Raw genomic sequence first — 21335 nt, forward strand, 5'->3', positions numbered from 1 at the left:
CCTATGAACCATAATCATACTAAGCAACAGAATAATTCTATGTAATAATCATTTAAACATTCTACTAAATTAATGTCAACTAACTTTTACAAATTATACAATCAGCTGTAGAAAATAATCACTTTGAGCTAGAACATTATTTACTTAACTATTTATTACCTTTAAGATTACCAGGTTGATGTTATTCAAAAAATCAAACATATAATATATTGTTTTATAAATCCATATAAAAATTAGTGAAATAGTAATTGTATTGATAAAGATATATATATCTGCCTAAGAGTAGGGATGCCTTCGTGGAGGACTTTCTAAGGGAAACTGGTTCGTATACATGCCAGAGCATTAACAAAAATGTATATATATATAATATTACACTCACAGTAACAGACAGGAGATTAAAAATCAATCTTGAACTACAGTCAAAAGTCTTTAATCCGGATGCCCATAATTCAGAATGATCTATAATCCGGACCTCAAAGCTACAAACTTTCTGTGCATGTGTAAACGCATAATGTGTTTACACATGCGCATATGCGTCTACGCATGCGCATAACACATTTACGCATGCATGTTTAATGTATAACGGATGGTATAAGCTAAGCTAAAATTATCTAATTCAGTTAATGTCGCAGATTGCGTTGTTCCTTAATCTTCTAATTGGATCTCGCATATTATTTTTTACAGACTGTTAGAGCAATCTTATAAAATTAAGCTTGAACTTTCGATTATGTCAAAAAGAATTTCCCATTCTGGAGCTGCCAAAGGATCTACAAAGCGAAAGCATGTTTCGATGTCCATCGAAGAAAAAGTGGAATTGCTGCAAAAAATGGATAAAGGCATATCCTTTGTTTCTCTAACCATTCCGAAATCTGTTTATAAATTTCACGGTGCTCTGGGGGGGGGACGGTGCGGCACGCAATGAACTGGAAGTTGATCTGTCAGCACTATCCTTACCTTCAGGTCAGATGTTTTTATTTTATTTGGCTTATAATTCCTTACTAAATGTAGTATTTCATCTCGATGTACTCCATCTTTAATATGATTTAAATCAAATTCCTCGTCATTATAAATATCACGAATACACATCAAATAGTTTTCTGGTTGCAATTTTCTAATTTCGACTATGCGTAATGTATGCTTTACGCATGCATGTGTTGAAATAAATGTTTAATAAAGTAAACAAATATTAAGCTTTGTTTTGTAAATTTTGATACCTTTTAGATCATAATTGCTCCTTATTTCATAAATTACAGTTTCATATTTTTAATTTTATAATATCTGCATGCCATCTTACCTGATTTAACTTGATGATCCGGAAAAACCGATAATCCGGAATCGCCGAAGTCCCAACGAGTCCGGATTAAAAACTTTTGACTGTATTAATAATTAATTTCATTGCATTTTTACATCAAAATTTCCCTTGGTCATACAAATATCCAACTGGTTAATTTACTCAAAGCAATTACAGCTTAATCATATTCCATTACAAAAATCTAGGTCCTGATCTCCTTAGCATAGGGAGTAAAAAAAAAGAACTAAGTTCTCATTCTGGCTCAGTCAACAAAAAGAAAATTTAAACTACTTATTCAACCCACATTACTATGGCTAGAGCTTTACTTTAAGTAAGTAACTATTCTATGAAGTTTACTTTGAGAACATTAGGAGGCTGTTTTTAAGAAACAACTGGACATAAAATTTTACAAAGAGAACTTATCCAAGACGGCTGGAAATCTAGTTGCAGTCTCCATCTCAAGTCTGTCTCATCAAGGGAAGAAAGCAGATGAACACAGCAGCCCAAAAGTGTGAAAAGAAAACTTTTTTAAGAAGAGACCAATTGATCGACGAGACGACTAACCATGGAGTGAACAAAATTGAATAACCACAAGAAGAGTTCTTCATACAAGTGGCAGCAGGATTTTAATGGTGGAAACTTTGGTGGTTAATAGCATTATCTGCAGGCAGTTCTACAGCAATAAATTTGTTTCCTGAAATCATCATCCGAGTAGCAAAAAATTTAGTAGTTAATAGCAATATCTGTAGGCAGTTCTAGGGCAATAAATTTGCTTCTTGAAAAGCTTCATCTTTTTCAGATGCTAACTGTAATTACAAAGTACATCTATGTATATTCATCCATGGTACGCAAGCTCATAAGCTCACAGAGAAAACCTGCCATTACAAGGCAACTGAAGTCGAGAAAAAAAGAGAGCTCTTGCAAGCATGCACCCTCCATTTTAAACCCTGTAGACAGCACATTCCTCCAAAACCCCCAAAATCAGCGAAAAAAATTTTCATTAACAACAAGAATAAAACAATACAAGAAACTTAACTTTTTTCCAGCCAATAATTCAACCACAAAGAACAGCAACCCCCTACTCCAGTGCAAAACCACCCCTCAGAAAGAATAAGATGCAAGGGTCACCTTGAAGGAAAACAGCTTAAAAAAAATGACTTATTGAGCCAGTGAGAAATTGAATAAATCTGAAGAATTAAAACACTTAAATGAGCATAACTCCTGACATACTTAACTTAATTTAATAAAAGTAGATTCAAAAGAAAGGCAAAATTTTCCTGCATAAGTTGTTAAAATTTCAAAAGAAAGCAACAATATTTAGCATTTTTAAATTACAATATTACTCAGAATTTTGACCTAATGCTATTGTCTATAAAACTGAGTTAAACGACAAAAACTGAAAAACTGACTTTAAAACTTTTGTACAATAAAAACCAATAAACAAATAAATAATGAGCAGCATTAAAGAACATAACAGTTGTGTAGTCAAAATATGGAATAACTGATATAAGATTTAATTAATTGTAATTTAATTTAATTGACTATGCACCACAAGTCATTCAAAATACTGCAGAAATTCTACATCTTATGTTTCAACTTAATATGAGAATATAGAATCTCATTTGAATGTGTTACAGTTTTTAGGTGTAGCAACAGAACATAAGATGCTAATCTGTTTCCACTGATAGAATTCTGTAATACAGATAAATTTTGAGTCTAGCAATGACAATCAGCTGGTAGAGCTTCAAATTATTGTGTTGATGATTTAATGAAATTTATTCACAATGAAGTCGAAACTGTGCAATTCGTTTCAGTTACAGGTTTTAATTTTAAGAAAAAAAAATCTTTCAAGAAAAATAAAAAGGTCAATTTGAAAGTATAAAAAAGTACTGATTTATTTGTCACTAAAGAGCCCAATTTAAGTAATGCATATTTATTTTTTAATGGTAAAGCATAACAGCAATGAGTATTCCAAAGCTAAAAATACGTCATCAGCAAAAAAAAAAAAAAAAAAAAACTACATTACATGAAAAGATCCTGCATGTGTTATTTGAAATCAGGATATAATTGAAAAACTGACAGAACTGAAACCAGCATGAATGAAATAAAAGTTAAATATGTATCATACCTTAAACATATTTTTTAAAGATGTTTACATTCAAAACATGTATTTTCTTTCTTTTAATCCTTAACATAACACTTTTTGGCAGATGTTCACATAAGTTTTAATAATCACTATTGATTTTAAGATTTCACATCCCTTCAACACTTACTTTGGTTAATTCAGATGAGGCAACCCATATAACATCAACAAGAAGTAAAACCAAGGTTCCACAAACCAAACGATGAGCATTATTAAGTTTTGCCATTGAGTGTACTCTCTTTTAATTTTCCAAAAGATATGGGTGAGAAACAAGACATGTTCTATGGATTTAAGCTGACTAGGTTCAAATGCATTTTTGAAACTTCCACGGACAGCAGAAATACCAGCTGCAAAATTATTAAATATGTTTTCATTATAAATGCTTATGTCTGAAATAAATAAAGTAGATTAACAGAATTAGAATAAATTAAAAAGAGCAATACAGATAACATTACAAAAATAAAAAGCTGACCCTTGAACAACAGATGTGCTGTTGAAAATCCAAATATAACATTTGACTTATAATGTTATATTTGGATGCATTGCATTTCCTATATTTGGATATAACTACAACAACTCAACAGTTAACAGCTTAATGCTGAATCACAGCCTATCAATAAAATAGATAGTTGAGTAACTAATTTTTTCAACTTGCATATTACACACTGAATATTTATAATAAACAAGAAAATCTTACTAAAAAACATAACACAAGACAAACACCATACCCAAACTCTCTATATTGCAGTTCATTTTATTGATATCAAAATTTACCTGTTCTGTTTGCAAGATGAACAGATGTGTTAAGCCAGCTTAAGTAGTTAAGAAAAAAGATGTCACACATAGTATTTAGAGATTTAAAAAAAAAGTTTTATAGAACATTTATACATATTTTATGGTAATAAGTGATAAAAGAGAGTATGTACATGCATTTCAGGTATTCATGACATACACAACTTTCAACACTTCTGGATTACACACAGGGTACCTGTGGCATTTTTAAACTACAAATCTGAAAGGGGAAGTATATTTAACAGTGAAAATTAAAAAGCACGGCACTAGTATTCAAAAGCAGATTTAAAATCTCACTCTGTTTCAATAGAAATATTTCAATCTTTGAAATAAGACACAGCATTCAATAAAATTTATACAACATATAATTGTATGCAACCTGATTTTCCAGGCACTGTACCAAGATATATATGTAAGGATATAACATTTTAAAAAGAACAGTAGGAAAGAAATGTCACAATTTAACATTATTTAATTAGTGTAATTATTTATCAGAATAAATATATAATTATTGACTTCCTCGGTCTGTATTTAGGTATGTATGTCCATGTGAAACATAAATTTTCAACTTTCGCAAGCTGTATAAGCACCTTTTCTCTCTTTAAAAAAAAAAAAAAACTTTCGATTACTTTTTTCTTCCTGTACTGTATTTATTATTATAATTCACAACTAATCTGAACAATGAAAAAAGTTCTTCCTTCCAATGAAGAACTATTACAGTAATTTGAAAACCAGAACTGGCAACTTTAATAATGACCTTTACCTTTTTTTAACTCATGTGCACTTTTTGGGGTACAATACAGGGAAGGAACAGAGTGCATTGAAAAAAAAACTTAACTTCAATAGAGGAAAATGATTTTAAGCAGATAATTTAGAGGTTTTTTTTAATTAAAAAAATAGTTTTCCAATATAGATACAGGAGAACAAAAAACATAGGAACAAAACCTAGCCCTTAAATAATTTTAAACTTAATCATTAAATGCAAACTGGACCATCATATACATTTTGCTTCTTCCAAAGTAATTTATAAGTAAGCATATTCGGATACACCATTTTGTAAAATTTGAAGTACAACATCAATACAGAATCATCTTGCTTATAATTTTACCTTTTCTGCATTTCTGACTGCCTTTACTTAGTTAATTATTCTAAAAATAGCACTACTATAGTAAGTGATAGAAAAAGAATTATTAAAGATTTGTTTAGTAGTTTGAAGATCAGTACAATGGGCACAATTTGAAATTGTTTAAAATTAATATACTTACAATTTTAAAGGAAAAAATTACCAATTTTTAAAACAGCATATTATAAAATAATTTCCGAAATGATATTTGGAAAAAGGTTATATGTTATAATGTGGGTCATGTTTAAGGGGCTCAAAGAGTGCAGTGTGGCCATGCCTGCTTTATAGAAATGTGATCTGGCATAATGGAACACAATACTCTTTCAACCGGCCATACTTCTCATTAAATGTTTCATCTAGTCTGGCCAGCTGTGGCCCATAATTAGAGGAATAAATAGTTTGTTTTGGCAGCAGCAACTCATACCACACAACAAGCTCTTAACCCTCTCGCTGTGTAATTTTTTTATCAAAACAGGTTCGAAAATTGCGTAATTTTTTAATTACATATTTCAAATCTACATACATTTTAGAGTTAAAATATACACAAACTTTTTGTAAAAGAGTTTTTTTTCAGTATAAAATTAGCTCATTAAAAAAAAGGTTGTCGGAAAGTTTGAACTGAAGAATAATCATATAAAAGAAAAATTTTTAAAATTAATCTTTTTTAAATTATGATTTATTTTATAAAATGTAATGGTAAAACGTATATACTAATGAAAATATGCACATTTTTATAAAACATTTATAAGAAATGAAGTATAATATGATAAACTTCAAAACAAGGATCAAGGCATCCTATCTCGCCATCTTTGCACCAAATATGCATTTCTTTGAGAATTTTTTTGCCAGTTTCAGTTCTTTTTTTAGAAACAAACAATATTCTTTTTTTTAGAAACAATGTCTACTAGTTTCTTTCTTGATGGAAGTGGGGGATATATATATCTAGCAAACTGTCAAGCAGTTAGTCTCATGTGATTGAGAGTACAGACATGTTTGAGCTTTGAAAAGAGCGAGCAAAATGGTGCAAAAGTGTTTGTATATTTCGCAGAAATATGGACAACTAATGCCATCTGTTAACCAAATCTGAATAAATAATTAAACATCACAGAAAAGACGAAATGAAACCATAAATGGGAAAAGAGTGGATTGCACACAGTTAAATAAACGAAAAATATTCATTTCCACGAGGATCACGGGTTGTGCAAATTTTGCTACTTCTATGTTGCCCGTGGAAATCGCGGGATACACAGCAAGAGGGTTAATCAGCTTTTTTCAACTTAACAGCTTGAAAAAGCAATGAATTATCATCGTGTGGAAAAATAAGACAAACAATTTTGCATTTTCCATTGTATCGAGAGTTTGGGAGAAGGAACTTGGGAAAAACATAGTTTTAGCAAGATTTTTAACTCTCCTGCTTTCACTGATAAGGGATTTCTGGTTGATGTGAGTATAGGTTTGCCAGTTCGACCTTCGCAGATGGTTTTGATTTGGTGATCTTTTGGTGCACGTGAATTTATGGCTAGTTTAACACCTTGAAAAAATGAGAAATTTTACAGTGCGTAAGGCAGTGGTTGAAATAAACTGTTCCCCCCCCACACAATTTCTAGTGCCTGTTGGCCAATGTGGTAGTCTCTTCATATCTAAAAGAAGTTGAAGGTGGGAATTTTGCGCTGTTGTGCTCTTACACTCTTGCTCTCCTCATCTAGCGGGGTTACGGCTGAGTTGTCTTCGTCGTGATAATGAGGGACAATTCGTTCCTTCAGGTATCGGCATGAAAATGCTTGGTATCTCTGTTCCTGTTCGGCGTAGAATAACTTAAGATATAATATCCTGGTTCTTTCAAAAACTGTGGTTCCTCATCTTCAAGAAAATGGTAGCTAAAACATGAGCATGACAACAATATTTAAAAAAATGTTCCTGCTGATTCCGATCATCATGAAAGCGAGGTGGACGAGTTGAGTTTCCTGATTTTTCTGTTCATACCTGTTCTTGAAGTAGTTCACGACATCAATTTGTGCGTGGCTTCCATATTCTTCTTTTGCGGTTCTATCTCATCTGAGCTTTTGCCCGATGTACCAACTACCATCTTCGACTGATAAAGAGGTCCTGTTCGTTTTGAAGAACCCTTCCTGAAATGCTGAACTCATCAACTTTCCTTTGGGACTTATAGTTTACTGGTTCCACCTATAATTTATATCCGTATCGTCCTTCCAGTGATCGGAGCCTCTCATGAGTGAAGACATCTTGACAGTTTTTATTTTCCGGAGGCCCAGCTACCAATTTGATAAGTACCATTTTATAATTTTAGAATTGTTATGTATTAAGTTTCATCAAATAATAATAATTTCAGTCCAGTAAAGCTAACATTTTTTATTACAATTTAACGGCAGAATTGTCGTTTAAAAAAAATAACTAATTTAATCTATAGGATTCTGGTATTTGATGCGTTTCAGCATTCCGGTTTAGTGCAATAGTTACAATTAACTAGGGAAAAGCTTGTATGCTAGGCAGACAGTAGGTGATCTTAATTTTTGCTAAAGTTCTGTTTTTGCTACTATTTTTAATGTGCAATAATATTTTAGTTCTGCAAACCTTTTATAAAATACAATTAATGAGTAAATTTGAATAATAGATATAAGATAGTTTAAAGTTAGTATTAAACTGAATAAGGCTATGTCACAAGTCATAAAAGAACAAAAAATAGTCCGTTACCCAGTATGATGCACAATTAAATTTTTCTTTATTCTTTATATATTTTTCTTTTAATTCTCCCGGGAGTAAGTTTTTTTATCTATAGAATATTTTAAATGTTTGGATAGTTTAAATGAACTCGAATTGATGAATAAATTTCATGCATTTCATTGGAGAACATTTGTATGCTTTATTTACCATGTACTACACAGTCTTAATTAGAAATAAGAGTTATTTCATTTTTTACAGAATGCAATATATATTTTAGGTTAAATTGAGGAAAATTTAATTTGTGTGTGGTGACTTCTTAAAAGTACCACAGAACACCTTTATGAAAGAAGAAAAAATGAATTAGAAAAAGCCACAGAGAAATTGCCAGGTGTAGCTGATGTTTCAGATGTCAGCGAGGGCAGTTAGGAAGTTTCCTTTTTAGAATGAGTCAACTGCCGTCAATATTGAGCAATCTTGTACAAAACTGACTATGATATTATAGAAAGTCTTAAAAGAACTGCAAAAACTGGCAGTGAAAGTAATACAAAAAAAAAAAAAAAGTGATGATATGCTACCATCAATCAAATCTAGAAAAGCACAGAAGATTCTAAGAAAATCTCTTGAATTGAAAGATTGAAAAAGCTACCAGCAGTTTTACAAAATTGAGAAAAGAAGTAAAAAACTGTTGTTGAACAATATGAAACAAACACAGATAGAATAGTTGTTTGTAAAAGAAAAATTTCATCAAGAATGTAAATATAAAAGTATTTTTACAAAAAACAAAAAACAAAAAAAAAAATTTAATGAAATTAAAAAAATTATGTTAATAGTTTAATTTTCAATTATTATTTTAGGATTAATTATTGAATTAGTTGTTAGTGATTGTTTTACTTGAAAAGTTTAAAACTGATATCAAACTTTAACAATAAATAAACTGCTGTCTATTAAACCTTTGTCAGTTGTGAGATTACACAATTCTTTTCCCAAATATGCCCATATACTTCCCAATATTTGTCAGTCGTAAATCTAGAATGTCAGCTGTTCTCATCTGCACCCACTGCAGTGTATAACTGGAATGAGAGCTGAGCTCAATGATGACCGACCATTAAAAGGTTGCGTTCTGTCCCTTAAATAAACTCAAATATGTCTGGAATGAAAATCATTTATAAATATTTTCATAATGTACATTACTTGAGAAATTATATATTTTTTAAAGGTAGCTTAATATATGTACTAAATAAAATGCATTGGCTAGATTAAATTACTTACTTGTATAAAATAAATATGAAGCTCATGTATCAATGCAACCCCCTTGAAACTATTTGGCAACATTTTACAGATGATACAGAATGATATAAAATTTCTTATTACATATACAGGGTGTTTATAAATGAATGATGCGGTTTTAAAAATTAATTGATGTATCACTTTATATGGACAAACCTTACAGCATAAGCAGCATCCAATGCCTAAGTTTTTGATGCATTAATCACAATCGTTCAATGTGCACCCTTGGTTATGCAAAACACATCTACAAAGTAATCAAATTCTTCCCACACTCAGTATAACATGGCACAAACTTCCTCAAGGGACATGGGCATTGGCAGTATATAAACTCAGTCTTTACTAAACCCCAAAAGAAAGAAATCACATGGAGTTACAGCCGGTAACTGGTGTGGCCAGGGGTGAAGGTTGTTGTCTGCTGTTGCAGCACATCCAATCCAGCATTGGTGAAGAACACGGATAAGAAGTTCTTGTACATTCCTGTGAAAATGGGGCAGAGCATCGTCCAGTCGCAAAATGTACAGCCTAATTGTGTTCAGCTAGGGTAACAACCAAGTTTCCAATATGTCTAGAAATTAATCACCAATTACAGTTTCTTTTTCAAAAAACAATGGATCATGCACTTTCTTGCAGGATACCACACAAAAAATGAACATGAAATTTATGCTGCATTCAAACCATGGAAACCTCAAAACAAAGCACAAAGAATGCCTTTTCCTGTTGCATCACCATTTTGGAAACTAAAGTTGTGGTTGTGCAGTAAGCATAAAAAGCAAACAGCAGATAGCACATAAGAAACTCGAACAGCTGCCAATGCTTACTGTGTAGGTTTTACATGAGTAAGATAATACATTGATTTATTATTAATTTTTAAAACCACACCATTCATTTATAAACACCCTGTATTATTATATATTACATTGATTATGTATTTATCTAAAATATCAATAAATAAATCTATTTGCAAGCTACTTTTTGTTTCTTTTTTTCTGGTGGAAATTTTATGGCAATTGCTTTAACCTTTTCGCGACGGTGCACCTTTGTTTAAGACGCTCGTGCGGGACGGAAGAGAATCGAAGGCAGTCACCATACAGGACAGAGGTTCTGCATCGCTAAGCCTAATTTTATAACAAAAATCAGAAAAACAAAAGTTTCGCTTCTAGCATCGTAATTTTCGGTATCATTTTAGATTATTACTTGAGCTCTTATATATGTTAAAATTAGCCCTTAAAACATTTTTTTCTTTATATTACATGAAAATATACTTAAAAAATTGCTCAACTTCTAAAATAATTTTCGGAAGCGCTATTCAAATTATTCCAAAGTTTTAATTGATAAAATCCATCAATAAAGTTTAAAATTAATAAAAAGAACACAATAAAGACTATTTACAGTAAGAAGTAACAAAATTTAAAATGAAAACGAGTGTAGTAAATCTCGAAGCACAGAGAAGTATCACTTTGTAACTCTTAGAAAAAGTATCACTTTTTAACTCTTTAGAAAATGAATCAGTATTCTCATTTGTGTTAGTAAATGGTTCACTAACCATACTATGGTATTCCTCCTCTGATAAATAGCACCTTCCCGCCATAATAGACTGGAGGTGAGGCTTTCCTAAATAAAAAAAAGAAGGAACGGAAATATATCTGAAGGCAATGCAAAACGTAAAAAAACTCTCCACAGTAACCATAAAAGACCGTACATGGTAGAAGAAAAAAATAGAATAAAAAAAGGAACTGGATATAAATCAGATACAAGAATGTTTTCATTCGCACGTAGCGATTTTAAAGAGCCCTCCTCTGTTTACGCTTTCTCTCCGCCCCCCACCCTTGTACAGCTGATGAGTAAAATACCAAAGTCAAGCAGAATATATCAAATTCAAGGTCAGGAACCTAAAACTGTGTTCATTTCAAAAGTAATGGACACAGGATGCCATCTAGCAGCCTTCAGAAAAACGTTCCACCTTAAAATGCGTATACGCATCACCCATCCTCTGAATGCGATCTTTACTGATGTGTGGATGGGACGCCGGCTGTAAGAGACGTTCTTAGGGAATGCGTATATGGGATGCCCGTCCTGAAAGGGTTAACAGATTTAAAACAATTGAAGAACTTTTATTCAAACAACTTTTACAGATTCTATGGCCAGAAATTTTATGGCATTTTCTTCCATTCCTGGCAAATTTCACAAACACATATTTTAAAATTAAGGCAAAAAATATCACAAGTTGTCAAGAAAAATCATTCAAACTTGCAGTACAACCCCCCCCAAAAAAAAAACTAAAAAAAATGGAATCGCTTCTTGACTAAAAAACTGTTATGAGCATGGTTACCTGAAGAATTGTTAAGCACACGGTTTCCAGAGTTCAGCACATTCTGAAAATTTGGCAACTTCTATTAAAGTGGTTACTCTAATAACATAAGTAGCATAAATACTCATTTGCCAGATATTAAGTAACGGTACTTGCATATTAACCTGTCGACCATAGAACTGTCACCAAGCAGTGTAATTTAGCATCAGTTATAGATAAGTGTGACACGACAGTTGGTTCTCGATAAGCCACCTCAAATTTATATGAACTAGTGTATAAATTAGCTGTTGTTGTTACACTTTGTCCTCACATTCTGAAAACATGACTAAGATTTAGGACTTGCCCTCTGAAGAATGGCAAGCAGTGGATTATTTTCAGGGTTAGGTATCCTACATACAAAAAAGTGCTTATCAACAGACACAACGTGGTCACCTGAATATGGCCGACAAAACAGAAACAGATTAGAACAGCGTACGGAAAGTCTGTACCCATATACCCATAGCATTCTAAACCAAGTTTCCAGTAAAATGGGAGGGTCTAACAAAATAGTAGAAATTGACAAAAGTTTTTTTACAAAGTACAAAAAACAAAGCCGCTCAAATCCTGTTTGCTTATAATGAAGAGGCATCAATTCCCTCAGAATTCCGCAGGAAGGATTGGCACAACTTTGGTGGGATCTCTGCCAACTCTGACAGTTCGATGGTAGTCAACTTTCATGGTCGAGGGATACAAAGTAAGTACCTAACTGACTAAAAAGTTGAGACAGACATTCTGATTTCAAATTTAACAGAAATTTTAATTTCAAGAATTACAAAATAATATGCAAGTTTGGCTTCCTTAAGGTTTTAGATAGCATATGAAAATATATAATCACTTTTTAAAAGTTCACGCACTCAATATAAAAACTGCCTCATAACTAAAAGGAATTATTTTCAAAGCGATTCATTTTTAGCAGCAGACGTAACATTTAATAAGGCAAAATAATACTTACTAGAATAGTTAGGATTCAAGAAATTATAAGAGTTTGGTAATTTCCTTTCATATGGAACTACACTATGACAATAAAGAAACACAGCTGGACAAACAACCTTCCCCTGGAATAAAAAATAAAGTATTTTAAACCCAGTTTCTGGTAAACACAAATTCTCAAATTTAAGACATCATTTAATATTTCAGAGATTTAGATAAGAATTAGCATAAAAGAGCACAGTAAAAGTATATTTACGGGTACCCCTTGGTGAAAATTGGCAATTTTTAGCGGTACATGGATACCAAGTGCAATTCTTAGATTTGTTATTTTGGCTTGTGTAGTTGCGATTTTTGAGCCAATGTCAAGCGAAAAATAACAAAACAAAGAATTGCACAAACTAGGCATTGCGCACTCCCTTTGTCCATGTAAGGCATTGAACTATATTTACTTAAAAAGTCAAAGGAGCAGCCAGCAACAAAAATAAATAAATTTACAGTCAAAAGTCGTTAATTCGGACAACCATAATCCGGAATGATCTATAATCCGGACCTCAAAGCTACAAACTTTCTGCGCATGCGTCGCGTTGACATAAGACTTTTACGGCTACGAATATGTGTGTGCACATGCGCATAATACGTTTACGCATGAGGGTTTAATGTATAACAGGCGGTATAAGCTAAGCTAAAATTATCTAATTCAATTAAAGTTGCAGATTGCGTTGTTCCTTAATCTTCAAATTGGATCCGGCTTATTATTTTTTGCAGACTGTTAGAGCAATTTTATAAAAGTAAGCTTGAACTTTCAATTATGTCAAATAGAATTACCGATATATATTTACTAATATGTAAAGGATCTACAAAGTGAAAGTATGTTTCAAAGCCCATTAAACAAAAAGTAGAATTGCTGCAAAAAATGGATAAAGGTTTTGTTTCTCTAACCATTCCGAAATCTGTTTATCAATTTCACGCTGCTCTGCGGCAGGGGGGGACACCGCGGTGCACAACGAATCGGAAGTTGATCTGTCAGCACTATCCTTATCTTCAGAGCAGATGTTTTTATTTTATTTGGCTTATAATTCCTTACTAAATGTAGTACTTCATCTCAATGTACGTCATCTTTGATATAATTTAAATCATATTCCTCGTCATTATAATTTGCTTCCAATAGTGAAGAAAGTGACACAGAGGTTATTGAAAACGATAAAATCTTGATTGACAAATTAGTCGGTATTCTTGACACAGCAATTATAGGACTTGAACAGCGGAACTTTGTAACTGAAGAAGAAATTATGTCTGTTTATAGAATTAAAGAGAAAGTATTATCACATAAAACGAAGCAACTTAAACAACTTACATTGGAAGAAATGTTTAATAAAGTATACAAATAAATATTAAGCTTTTTTTTTTTTTTTTTTTTTTGTAAATTTTGATACCCTTTAGATCATAATTGTTCTTTATTTCATAAATTACGGTTTCATATTTTTAATTTTATAATTTCTGCATGCCATCTTACCAGGTTTAAAGTGATGATCTATAATCCGGAAAAATCGATAACTCGGAATTGCCGAAGTCCCGACGAGTCCAGATTAACGACTTTTGACTGTATACATATATATATATATATATATACATATAATCTCAATAAACTACTGTTTAAATCAAACAATGAAAAAACATGAAAAGATTTTTTTTAATTCGTGTATATTTCACTAGGAAAATAAATAATGAGAACAAAATAAAACTAATGCTTGAATAATATACAGTACAATTTCCTTAACATAAATAATGTGATTTTCCTTCAAAACCTTTATTTATTAGCTGCTACTAAATACAGCCAATCAAAACGAAACCATTTAATTATCCATTACAAAGCTTTAGAAACATCTGGGTTAATCTTCGGATTATGGTAACTTGGTATGGTATGGTAACTTTTTTGGCGAAAATTTGGCGACCAACCTTGCTACAGCAACCTGATCGTTTTTTCTTGGACGGCATTTTGTTTTCACGAAGTAAAGGGTTTTTTTTTTTTTTTTTTTTCAACTCGACATTTTTTTCCAACAATCTGCTAGCCGAATTACGCTTATGCTAGAACTTTTATGGAACAAAAGTGCTTAATCATGATGACGATTAAGTGCGAAATTGGGAGAAAGTGCAGAATCGCCCACTGCTTGCCGCGTTTTTAAGAATTGCACATACACGGTATCCATGTACACGTCCACCTATTGTCATTTAAAAAAAAATCCCAGAATTGCACAAAAATGGCATTGCGCACACTCTTGACTTTATCCATGTACACTGCTAAAGTCCTAGATAGTAACCTTTATCGCCTTACCAAAATGTCGCCAAACTACCTGTTACCATATTCCAAAGATTAGCCAATATCTGTTGTATATGGAGAATATTGCAGAATAATTATGCAATTCTCAGACTTTTTTCTTTGAATTTCCATGCCTGAAATATTCATAACATCGGTGATCCTAATCCTCTAGTTAATTTTTTTTTTTTACAAATGCTCTATTTCTTTTCTGTATGTTTGTGTCGTAATACTTTTAAGTATTTAAGACAGTTTCATATTTGTATATTAAATATATGCAATAGTTAAAAGTATATTTTATGTTTGGATTTAGTTTTTAATATGCTGTGCTTTATGCACGTTATACAAATGTTCGGATTCAGATTACTGCAGTCTTATTAATAATTAATTTTTTATATTATTTGGTGAATTAGGTAATATTTTTTGACATAGTTATAAATTCTGCTGAAAAAATAACAAGCAATATAGTTACTGTAAATGGTATTTCTGACAGGCAAACTTTGAGAAAATATCACTAGATGCTTCACAAAAAAGTTAACAAAGTGGTATTCTAAAGAATAAACAATTACTTGTAAAGTAAAGAGAAATTATAAATTTGCATGGTCAGTATTACTATCTTAATCTGTAACTATCAAAAAATAAATTACAATTTAATAAAATGAAGATAAACTGAACAAGGATAAATCAATCAAAATCATACCTATATTATATTTAAAATATTTATATATGAACATATAAAATCATATCTAAGCTTATATTTGAATTTAGCAAATGTATCCATAGATTGATTATATATATATATATATATAATGTTGTATGAACTTAAATCCATTTAGTATATATATATATATATATATATATTTCCTAAACAGTATTGATTAATTGATTATATTATCTCCTAAGTTTAATTAAAGTAGAATTATTTTAAAAGTGTGCATCCATACTGGTAAGTTATATTTTGAAAGATGTTTTGAAGTAATTTGAAAGCAAAATGTTAATAATGTTTTAACGGGGACTGGAGTTAAATCATCACGAAGAATAATATTACAATTGTAAAAGGAAAAATTAAAACATGTAATTATTGTCAATGATCGGAAATTAGTTGACTTTTCAAGGGGAACAAACCAACTCCCGTTCAATGAACAATAATTGATAAAAATACGTAAATATGAAAGTGTTTCGTCTTTACTCGAGTTATAAGTTAAAGCCAAACTGGCAATTCTAGTCAGGCCAAATATTTCTGCGAATAGTTGCTACTCAAAGAACTTATTCTCATGAAGCATTTTAGTCAATTCAATTTGGAGTAAAAATCAATTACTGTAGAGAAATCCTGTAAAACTCGAGTAACCGTCCCCGACACTATCATCTTTATGTATTTGAGTACTATATTATTTGTAGAAATTAAACATTGGAAATTGTTATTATGAAATCGAAATCAAAGTAAAGTTGAAATAAACATAGAAGATTATAAAAAAGATAAATAATGCAAACTTTGTAAAAACAAATCAAAGAAAACATAAAAATAATATAAAAATAATAATATAGAAAATAATATAAACAAGATCAGTGAATGTACATGAAGATATAAAGGCCAGAAAGATATTAAGTAACTTACATTCTTTCTAGTGGGGGAGTTGGCAAAGTGTTCTCTTCGTGTCTGACTCAGAAGTGTAGGGTGTCTGAAAATTCTTAGCGGCAGTAGGGGCTTTGAATAATATCAGTCGGTAAGACTTGCGTGAAGTAATTTATGATAGTGGGTGGGACTTGGAATTCTTGAGGGATGTATTTTGTGGAGTTCTTATCTGAGAGAGACCGTCTGTTAAGATTTTTTCGAAAATACTAGTGAATGGAAATTAATTAATTTCTGGCTAATTGTCGTGTCGCAATGATTAAGAATTTAAGAAAGGAAAAAGGCATTTTCGCTGTTCAAGAGCTAGTAGACAGTCTAAAGGCAGGAAATAGGCCCATTTTTTTAGTAACAGTATAGTAACAGTATATGTCTGAAGACAATTAGCTTTTTACAATATATACAATAGAGTAATTACACTATATACAAATCTTTCAAATGACAGTCATCCAACTTATACCGCCTTCTCAGGTTTAGGAATAAATTATCATATCCCTATCAGTTAAATGATTTAGAGTGAGTATTTAACGCCTGCTCTTTTAAGGCAATGGTTGATAAATTGAAAGGGAATTAGATTATTTTTGAGAATTTTGATAAGGATCAAAATTTCGCATTGTAAATCTATTGTATCTGTGCATACAGTTTTAATTCGTTGTATTTGATTAATTATAGTATTGTTAATTACTTTTTTGGATATGTTGGAGTTCCAATTTATTAATTTGTTAGTATTGAAATTGAAGTTTCTTGTTTTGTCAAAAAGTAAAATTTTTTTGTAGTTAATGATTTGAAGATCTAGAAAGTCTATGCTATTTTGTGAATTATTAGTTTTATTAAGTTTAAGACAATTCGGATAAATGTCGGAGTTTTCAATTTTACCAAAATTATTAATTGTAATAAGGTCATCAATATATCTGTAGGTGTGTTTGTAGTAATTTAACTCTTGTGGTTGTAGATTTTTTTGGAAGTTAAATTCTTTGACAAATAAAAAGATATTACAGATCGAGGTGCTGGAATGTAAGCCCATTGGCAATCCTCTGACTTGTTTAAAAAGTTGATTTTGAAACTTGATGTAGTTATGAAAAAGTGTGCATTTTAGGTAGGTTTTCCATTTGTCAAGAGTCATGATATTGAGTATATTAGGGAAAAGTTTTGGTAGATCAAGTAGACTGGTATAGATTTCTTCTAGAGAAAGTGAGGTATATAAGTTTTCAAAATCATAGCAGTTAATGTTTTGGATGTTAATGGTATGAATGGTATTAATGACAGGAGTGTTATTATGAATGATCCAGCAATAGTTATGATTAGTGTTACAATCATTGAAAATAAATTTACAGATTTTATTAAGTTGAATTGAAAAATAATAGTCTATATTTTTCTTGTAATTATTAGTTCCATTAGCTATAAATCTAAATTTTAATGGTGTTTTATGGAATTTGGGAATTGCATAAAGATTAGTAAATCTGTTGTAGTTTGCATTGAAAGTAATGTTAAGCATAAAAACATCTTAAAAAATATTACCTAATTCACCAAATAATATAAAAAATTAATTATTAATAAGACTGCAGTAATCTGAATCCGAACATTTGTATAACGTGCACAAAGCACAGCATATTAAAAACTAAATCCAAACATAAAATATACTTTTAACTATTACATATATTTAATGTACAAATATGAAACTGTCTTAAATACTTAAAAGTATTACTACACAAACATACAGAAAAGAAATAGAGCATTTGTAAAAAAAAAAAATTAACTAGAGGATTAGGATCACCGATGTTATTTCTAGTTCCTAGTAAATACACAGCACACTTAAACTTGCAACCAACTAAAAATTAAGCTGAGTGAACCAGATACATTGTGTGTATTTATAACTTGGTTTTAAGAAAACTATATAATAAAAGACAATTTTTTAAAAACCTTTTTTTTTTTTTTTTTTTTTAATTACGAGATTTAAAAAAAGCTTCAGTATTTCACACATCTAACATTATCTGACATTTCAAATGGTAATAATATAAATAATAATATATACTTATTTAATTTACAGAACTGCTCTTTTTTCCCCTCTCCCACAAACCAGAAACATGCATATACGGCGCATGAAGTGAAATTTTATGAATTCAAAATTTATGGGGGATAAAAAAGAACTAAATATATTAACGAAAATTTAAATGAGACTTTCGGACAAAATTAAAAATTGCTTCATCAGAAATATAATGGTAACAAATATGCATGTTTCCCGTAACAGTAAATAAACATGATTGACAGAAACATGAACTTGATTCAATTTCAGATCCCTTTATAATAAAAATAGTCATAAAACATAGATATCGTCATTTAAATAAAAAAAATAAGCATAATACAATCAGCAGAAATTAAAAAAAAATTCTTAATCTTTCAATAGTTCGGAAAAGGCAGATAGATAGATGAAGTAAATACTAATACAAAAACATATTTTTTAATTCTCAAACTCTAAAAGAACGAAAAATAACGGCCTAATTGCCTCTGAGCACTGATATAAAATAATGCTTCTTTCACTAGTATAGCACCACACTTAATACTCCCCAAAAGTATACAAGACTGCTATGGAGAGTAGTCTGCTAAAATCCTGATTAACTCTACGTTATATTAGAAACCCCACCCTCATGCATGGCGTATTTTGACAAGATCAAACATAGGAATACAAAATAAAGTATTGAGAACGATATCAGATAAAAATAAATTATTTACTTACAAAATAAAGTACGAATTACATTTTTGAAGTTTACAATTTTCCTCACGTGAAAACAGTTATTCAAAACATCATCAACGAAACAAACGCGATCATCTTCTTGAGTATTCGTGTCCTGTTGCTTGGTTTCGTTCATACCTTTTTTAGCGCCTCTAATAACTCACAATCCACTGTTTCATTAAGAATGAGCTTATTTCTTGCTACTAAAAAATATTTAGGAAAACATATAACGTTCCTCATCGCATAACTTAGAATTTTGTTTCAAATTACAAAGGAATAAAATTAATTTGGAAAAAGCTACTTTATATGATGATAAATACACAATTTGGGCACAAACAGGCTACTTTAGATATTCCCTATTTCTTCACGATTTCTGCAATAAAAAATTCAATGTAGATATATTTATTTATCTGAAAATATTACTTTATTAATTGAACTTGTATTAACCGGCTGAGGCTTTATCAGCATGCTTTTGAACGAATACAATTACTTGAGCATATTGCCTTTAACTTTCTCTCAGGTGAAAATGCAATCACTTCCTAACATATATTAGTATTCTATGAAATTAAATAAAAATATATATGGGTTCGTGAGTCTAGTCTTCTTCGGAGGATACAGAGAATTTATTTTAGAACAAGTCTTGGTAATCACGTGTTAACTAACAGACGTCCACCAAATGTCTATTTTGATGCATGAGCTACCATGACTATGATGTCCTATAGACAACTAATGGATCTCAGCTGTATCTGCATGCAGCATTTAGCAAACCATTGAATGTAAATAACTGATCACTAAATGCACCTGCATGATCTAGAATTATTGATATTTACTGAGTATTTACTTTATATTAGCACTGTGTAGTTTCTTTCATATGTATTATGAAAGTATTATGCTGGAAAAATATTTTCCTCGCCGAAAGGAGCATTTCTAGAAATCTTGTATTCAAGAATCGTCCTTGCATGATTGCAAGCAGTGATTACTATCTGTGGATTACTGGTGTATTCAAATTGGGAGATAGGACCTCCATCAAAAAGTAACTTGTCCGAGGGTGTCAGCAATAAGTTATGCTAAAAACATTTTAAGATGCATACATTTAGGAAGATGTTATAATCACATAGCAACGCATTTTAAATGCTCAGTAATATAAAGGGGCCGATGATATTCGCACCAACATTAACCACGCATGCGCATTGAGTTGTCGGATGCAATCGAAAAGAACGAATCCTAAGAACGCGAACTGCCTAAAGGTCTGATGTAGTGAGACTTTTTTTTTTTTTAAGGCAGTTACTACATTTGCGTTGTTTATCATTTTTTAAGCGTTGGCGACTTTTAAAAGATTAGAAAGTGAAATGTTTTCCTTTTCTTATATATATAAAAGAAGATTTCTTATATATATATAAAAGAAGAACACATTTTCTTTTTTTATGTATATGGTGATTTCCTGTTATGTTTTACCACCAATCCTCGAATTCCATATCACAGATTATGTTCTTACTGCATTAATATAAATATTAACAAGACATAGTGCACAATAAAAATTAAGCTTTATTTCGGAACTTCGCGCACACTGCCCGACAGCCTGCCTGTTTCGCTCTGCTCGCTACTCGTAAGAAACTTCTCCTCTAGGGTTGCCACACTTATCGGAGGGCGCAAGGCGCGCTCCTTATCGCCATCACCACAGAGTTTCCCCCCAGTTCCTTTAATGGCTATTCAAAGGAACGACATAGGTTATGAAATTATCTCAGAGTATCCGAACTGTCGGGTATTTTTACATGATTACAAAATTAGAATATAAAATTAGAAAAGATCAAAATGAAATTCAATATATAACAAGGTATTGACACATATAATAAACATGAAATAACAAGAAATATGTTAAGATATGAATTTAAAAAAAAATGTTTTAAATTGTTATGTAAGAAGCAAGTTTCTTAGGGAAGTGAACATGTCTTCCCGATCTGGTGACAGTTTGTGTCTTAGAGAGTTCGTTTGCAGATTTATTCTGCTGAACTGTCTTTAAGTCTTTATTTGTTTTCAGTTCAGGCAAATTAGAGTCCGAAAGCAAATA

At 31.0% G+C, this 21335-nt stretch overlaps 1 protein-coding gene across 3 annotated transcripts in view; it reads right to left on the bottom strand.

Annotated features, from left to right (window-relative positions):
* The window catches only part of LOC118190091 (solute carrier family 35 member F5), a 54370-nt gene extending 34946 nt beyond the window's left edge, over positions 1 to 19424 (bottom strand). For 2 of the 3 annotated variants that reach the window (XR_004758355.2, XM_035360788.2), the window contains exons 1-3: positions 19271 to 19424; positions 12618 to 12720; positions 3565 to 3781 (exon numbers count right to left, since the gene is read on the bottom strand). Coding sequence is in view for 2 of the 3 variants with exons in the window: in XM_035360788.2 (XP_035216679.1) it covers positions 3565 to 3660 (96 nt within the window). In the remaining variant the exon portion in view is untranslated. Of the gene's footprint in view, positions 1 to 3564; positions 3782 to 12617; positions 12721 to 19039; positions 19156 to 19270 lie in introns of those variants that run through there. The other variant, XM_085809870.1, reaches the window with a different exon arrangement.
* Between the last annotated feature and the right edge of the window lie 1911 nt (positions 19425 to 21335).

This window comes from Stegodyphus dumicola, chromosome X2, assembly GCF_044657685.1.
Source record: "Stegodyphus dumicola isolate Sdum_Otavi_A_Nest chromosome X2, ASM4465768v1".
In the NCBI taxonomy this organism is placed as follows: Eukaryota; Metazoa; Arthropoda; class Arachnida; order Araneae; family Eresidae; genus Stegodyphus; species Stegodyphus dumicola.